Source organism: Anomaloglossus baeobatrachus, chromosome 12 (assembly GCF_048569485.1).
Source record: "Anomaloglossus baeobatrachus isolate aAnoBae1 chromosome 12, aAnoBae1.hap1, whole genome shotgun sequence".
NCBI classification, from domain to species: domain Eukaryota; kingdom Metazoa; phylum Chordata; class Amphibia; order Anura; family Aromobatidae; genus Anomaloglossus; species Anomaloglossus baeobatrachus.
The window spans coordinates 2,449,464-2,455,810 of record NC_134364.1 but is presented as its reverse complement, the minus strand read 5'-3'; the positions used below and the strand labels follow the sequence as shown (position 1 = coordinate 2,455,810).

Here is a 6,347-nt window from a genome sequence, read left to right as displayed (position 1 = left end):
GCCAGCGCCCCTCCCCCATGCATGAGTCAATGTTGTTACCTTCCTGGGAACAGATCTGCACACGCACAATTCATAATTCATCCTCCATATTATGTCACCACCATAAATACACAGAGCGGCCTGTGCAGGAAGAGCTGACACTGTGCGGAGAACATGGCGGGAAACCCTGTTTTTAGCGTCTGCACCGTGTGACCAGTCCCCAACAACAGGTGCCGTGTGCACAGCGCACCGCCATCTCCCACAGCCCTCACCCAACATGCATGCCAGGCTGCGGCCATTACACAGGAGCCGGGCCATCACCTCCCCAGTATGACCCCCCAGTATGACCCTCCAGTAGTATGACCCCCCAGTATAACTCCTGCACTGGTGCCGGAAGGCAGACTGGGTCAGCGACACGTCCGGACACATCACACCGGAGGACGAAGAAAAACAGCAACTGCTCCAAAGCAATAATATGAATCAGATTTATTACAATGTCATCAGCTCCAAGGCACATAACAGTGGTCTGTGTACTACAGAAATGTATTCTGGACAAAGGAAACTTCTCCCACCCTAAAATGTACAGACGGCAACTCGCTCTACTGCTTGAAAGCATCCGTGCAAAAAGAAAAAATATATATATATTTATATCATCTATATAAAGAAATATGTAACCCTTTACTGGCCTGGAGACAGCAAGTACTGCCAGCACTTCATGGGTTAAACCAATTAAAATTGCATTGTGTAGAGCCAACCGATAATTACACCGGATTATACACCCTCCCATGTCATCGGGGTGGGGGGGGGGGTTAGTAAATGACGCGTCCGCACCCTCTGCGAGGGGCACAGGTGTTACACATACTCTCTGGATCGGGGTCTATATCCCCCTCCCTCTGCGAGGGGCACAGGTGTTACACATACTCTCTGGATCGGGGTCTATATCCCCCTCCCTCTGCGAGGGGCACAGGTGTGTTACACATACTCTCTGGATCGGGGTCTATATCCCCCTCCCGCCCCCGGGACAAGTGCGGACATGAACAAGGAGTTACACCAGCAGCATCGCTAAGTGCTAGAACCATTACCTAGTGGACACAATCGCCACAAAAGCAGGAAAAAAGAGAATAAAGGGGAAAGGACAGATCAGAATATCCCACAACACCCCACACATGATCCGTGCCCGCCACATGGACTGTACATAACAATAAGATCTGTACATAAGACTAAGTGTCTATGGCCGCGCGGCCGAGTCACGGGCTCTGAAAAGCTCTGTACAGCTCCATCCTGCCTGGGACTTACGTGTGCTCCAAGTCCTGCCCTGGGCAGGGAGGTTTCAGTCTGATTTCTTTTTTTATGTTTTCAAGATAAACTCCAACACATCCGTAAAAAGATGAAGAGAAGGAACAGTCCCATGTCACAGCTCCAATTCCCAAAATGGCCTCCAGACCTGTTTATGGACTACATTACAGAGAATCATAGGCTCATGTGCACGGCTGGGTCCAGGGCACAATGGGATCAAATGAACAAGATGCAAAATGTACAAGGTTCCAGACCACAGGCCCCACCACGAGAGGCACCTGTCCTTGCTCTGCAGGTCACAGGTGGGGGACGAGGGTTTGATCAAACATGGGTCATGTGTTATCCACGGTTACTATGGGTCTCTCTCCTTTTTCACCTTTACATCTCCTGCAAGAATTGTGGCAATTTCCCCCTGCATGAAAGCCCAAGGGACATTGGATCCCACCAAGGGGCATTTCTCTCCGCTAGGACAGTAGACCTCACCAGTTGCTCCCTGCGCCTTGATGCTTTCTCGGGAGCATGGGAAGCAGAATTTGTGGCTGGGAACAGATGGGCATTGGACAAAGTGTGTATCCTCCAGACGTTCATGGCAGATGGTACAGCACAGGGGGCCACTATTGGCCATGGGTGAGTCGGGAATGTTCTGGGGGTGCACTTGGTCCATTCCTGGGTGAGGCGCTCCACCTGCAGGAGCCACTGGAAGGTTGAGCTCTCCTGAGCTCGCACCATTTCGAGAATTCAGTCGTCTTGCTCCAGGCACTGAAGCCGGGGACACCGGGCTGCTGCTATTCCTACGAGCTGATGAGGTGGTAGAGTGCACTGGAGGCCCTCCACCCACTTGACCATCCTTGGGGGAATGAGCAGTTCCCAAAGTGTCTGTTACTGACTGCAGTGCTGCCATTGGAGATGGGCCATTTGGTGGGGCACTCTCAGGTGGGGTGGTTCTTTGTGGGTGTCCGGGACCAAGGGGCGGAGGTGGAGGCGGTGGAGCAGGGCCACCATAGGATGCTGCTGAAGTTGATGAGGATGGAGTACCTCCACCAGTTGAGAGGCCTAGTTTTAAAGCGTCTGACTGACCAATCCACACCTGTCCATCAGCAGAATCTGGTTCAGGGGAGGCCTTCCGCTTCCTTATGCCACCTCTAGCCTGATTGCTGGCCCCAACAGAGGATGATGCTGCCGCAGCAGCTGCGGCCAAGGCGCGGGGCAGGTTCACTAGTGCACTTGGCAGCATGGGGCAGCCAGGGTCAAGATAAGGTTGTGGCAACATGTCAGCTCCTACCATTTCTTTAAAGAAACGCACAGACTCAGGTAGCAAGTCACCAAGCAGACGCCAGTCCCCGGAGCCATGCTTCCTCTCATATTCCAGGTACTTAAAACCAGAAGAAAGGCCCCGGCCAAAGTCTTTCATGCAGTCCTGGTACATCTGCTTTGCCACCCCCGAGGCCGAGCTGAAGACATTGAGCGACCCGCTGGGGTACTCCACAAACAGCTTCAGCTCGTAGTCCAGGAGGCCCGGCTTGGATGTAGCATCAAACGCAAAAACTCGTCCCAACAGAGAGTGATCTTTCTTGAAGCGAACGTCAAAGGGTGTGCAGGCGGACAGTGTAAGCAGGGTGTCCCGCACGGCCTTGGGCTTTCCGGACCACTCCTCGGAGCGGCTCCGCAGACTCTCCGTCAGCTCGGACAGAGCCTCACTGTTGCGCTGCTTCTCCTTCAGCTCCCGCTCTTGGTCAGTGCTGGACACAGAGCCAGGGCGCTTGGGGTCACCTGAAGATGTTGCTATTGGAGGAGGTGGGACACTAAGACCACTGGAGCCAGTGGGGCCCCTGCCAAGAACATGTGGGGCCCCAGAGGAGGAGGCTGATGGCGGCCCATTTAGCAAGGTCTGGGGAAGTAGATTTGGGGGCACGCTTAGCTGTCCAGGCCCAAGTTGTGGGAGTAATCCATGGCCTGTGCGGCCTCGCGAGTTGGGGCTCTGCCGGTTCAGCTCTGGGGGCCCATCCTCTCCCGGTTTTGGGAACCCATTGAGGCCATTGGGAAGACGTGCGGCGGCGGCCAGTGTGTATTCGAAGCGTCCGCGCTCTGTGGCCAGCCCGTAGCGGTCCAGGCCGGACGCCGCCTTGGAGGCCCCGTCCAGGTGATTGAGCTGCGCTGTGTCTTTGGCGGTCAGTGCTGCCTGCACGGCTGGGTGCTGCTTGGCTGCTCCTCCAGATCCGGGCCCCTGTGGCCCCGGGGAACGTCCATCTTGGAAGCCATGGCTGCGCTTCAGCTGGCGCGCGGTGTCGATGACGAATTCGATGCGGTCAGCGCCCTCGTAGTTGACGCAGCCACGGCATACCGGCTCGGTGAAGTCCCAGATCATGGCCCATGGCATCCGTGGCAGGTCACACAGGTAGCAGGACTGCCGACGTGACGAGGACACCTGTGCGGCTGACATGTCGCTGTGAGGGGCCCTGCATGCAGGGGGCGCTGCTGCTGCCTCCCTGCGGCCGTGTGACGCTGGGCTGCGGTACGCCGGCGGCTGTGCGGTACGCTGGCGGCTCCGGCTGTCCGCTCCGCTCCCGGCGTGCTCTGCCTCCGACTCCTCTGCTTCTCTGCAAGCCGCAGCCCGCCCGGAGCGCGCAATCTCGGGGTCGCGCAGGTTCGATCAGGCAGGGCTGGTGTTCCGCGCATGCGTACGTGTTCAGCTCCGTGATGACGCCGCGCCCCCTCCAGCCGAGGAATGCCACCTGGCCGTGACGTCACCACCTTCACAAACAAGCCGTGGCGTCGCTGGAATTATCCCGCGCATGCGCGCTGCCATTTCCCGCCCTGTCTGCGGCCATGAGCACACATGATGGCGCAGAACACGTGACTCACACGGCTTTACTGACTATAAGTCCCAGCACCTTCTCTCATCACGCAACCCGCCATGTGCCGCGCCTGCGTGTTGTGCATTCAGGAGGCGATGGTTGGTCTCCTGACTTTATGGACACCTTGAGGTCAAGGCAGTGTGTATAACGAGGAAGAAGGGGGCACTGTGTATAATGAGGAAGAAGGGGGCACTGTGTATAATGAGGAGGGAGGGGGCACTGTGTATAATGTGGAGGGAAGGGGCACTGTGTATAATGTGGAGGGAGGGGGCACTGTGTATAATGAGGAAGAAGGGGGCACTGTGTATAATGAGGAGGGAGGGGTCACTGTGTATAATGTGGAGGGAGGGGGCACTGTGTATAATGAGGAGGGAGGGGTCACTGTGTATAATGAGGAGGGAGGGGTCACTGTGTATAATGAGGAAGAAGGGGGCTCTGTGTATAATGAGGAGGGAGGGGGCACTGTGTATAATGTGGAGGGAGGGGGCACTGTGTATAATGTAGAGGGAGGGGGCACTGTGTATAATGAGAAAGAAGGGGGCACTGTGTATAATGAGGAGGGAGGGGTCACTGTGTATAACGAGGAAGAAGGGGGCACTTTGTATAATGAGGAGGGAGGGGGCACTGTGTATAATGAGGAAGAAGGGGGCTCTGTGTATAATGAGGAAGAAGGGGGCACTGTGTATAATGAGGAGGGAGGGGTCACTGTGTATAATGAGGAGGGAGGGGGCACTGTGTATAATGTGGAGGGAAGGGGCACTGTGTATAATGTGGAGGGAGGGGGCACTGTGTATAATGAGGAGGGAGGGGGCACTGTGTATAATGAGGAGGGAGGGGTCACTGTGTATAACGAGGAAGAAGGGGGCACTTTGTATAATGAGGAGGGAGGGGGCACTGTGTATAATGAGGAAGAAAGGGGCTCTGTGTATAATGAGGAAGAAGGGGGCACTGTGTATAATGTGGAGGGAGGGGGCACTGTGTATAATGAGGAGGGAGGGGGCACTGTGTATAATGAGGAAGAAGGGGGCACTGTGTATAATGTGGAGGGAGGGGGCACTGTGTATAATGAGGAGGGAGGGGGCACTGTGTATAATGAGGAGGGAGGGGGCACTGTGTATAATGTGGAGGGAAGGGGCACTGTGTATAATGTGGAGGGAGGGGGCACTGTGTATAATGAGGAGGGAGGGGGCACTGTGTATAATGAGGAAGAAGGGGGCACTGTGTATAACGAGGAAGAAGGGGGCACTGTGTATAACGAGGAAGAAGGGGGCACTGTGTATAATGTGGAGGGAGGGGGCACTGTGTATAATGAGGAAGAAGGGGGCACTGTGTATAATGAGGAAGAAGGGGGCACTGTGTATAACGAGGAAGAAGGGGGCACTGTGTATAATGTGGAGGGAGGGGGCACTGTGTATAATGAGGAAGAAGGGGGCACTGTGTATAATGAGGAGGGAGGGGGCACTGTGTATAACGAGGAAGAAGGGGGCACTGTGTATAACGAGGAAGAAGGGGGCACTGTGTATAATGAGGAGGGAGGGGGCACTGTGTATAATGAAGAGGGAGGGGTCACTGTATAATGAGGAGGGAGGGGTCACTGTGTATAATGAAGACGGAGGGAGCACTGTGTGTAATGAGGAGGGAGGGGGCACTGTGTGTAATGAAGAGGGAGGGGGCACTGTGTATAATGAGGAGGGAGGGGGCACTGTGTATAATGTGGAGGGAAGGGGCACTGTGTATAATGTGGAGGGAGGGGGCACTGTGTATAATGAGGAGGGAGGGGGCACTGTGTATAATGAGGAAGAAGGGGGCACTGTGTATAACGAGGAAGAAGGGGGCACTGTGTATAATGTGGAGGGAGGGGGCACTGTGTATAATGAGGAGGGAGGGGGCACTGTGTATAATGAGGAAGAAGGGGGCACTGTGTATAATGAGGAAGAAGGGGGCACTGTGTATAACGAGGAAGAAGGGGGCACTGTGTATAATGTGGAGGGAGGGGGCACTGTGTATAATGTGGAGGGAGGGGGCACTGTGTATAATGAGGAGGGAGGGGGCACTGTGTATAATGAGGAAGAAGGGGGCACTGTGTATAATGAGGAAGAAGGGGGCACTGTGTATAACGAGGAAGAAGGGGGCACTGTGTATAATGTGGAGGGAGGGGGCACTGTGTATAATGAGGAAGAAGGGGGCACTGTGTATAATGAGGAGGGAGGGGGCACT

General features: G+C 55.2%; 1 protein-coding gene across 1 annotated transcript; it reads right to left on the bottom strand.

Moving 5' to 3' along the window:
* Window positions 1-448: 448 nt before the first annotated feature.
* Window positions 449-3,959, bottom strand: IRF2BPL (interferon regulatory factor 2 binding protein like). The gene has a single exon (XM_075331228.1). The coding sequence runs from the start codon at window positions 3,713-3,715 to the stop codon at window positions 1,628-1,630; it is 2,088 nt and encodes a 695-aa protein (XP_075187343.1). The 5' UTR covers window positions 3,716-3,959; the 3' UTR covers window positions 449-1,627.
* Between the last annotated feature and the right edge of the window lie 2,388 nt (window positions 3,960-6,347).

What these genes read in the sequence shown, in the direction of transcription:
- IRF2BPL (XM_075331228.1), bottom strand. Translation starts at nt 3,715, where the DNA reads ATGTCAGCCGCACAGGTGTCCTCGTCACGTCGGCAGTCCTGCTACCTG.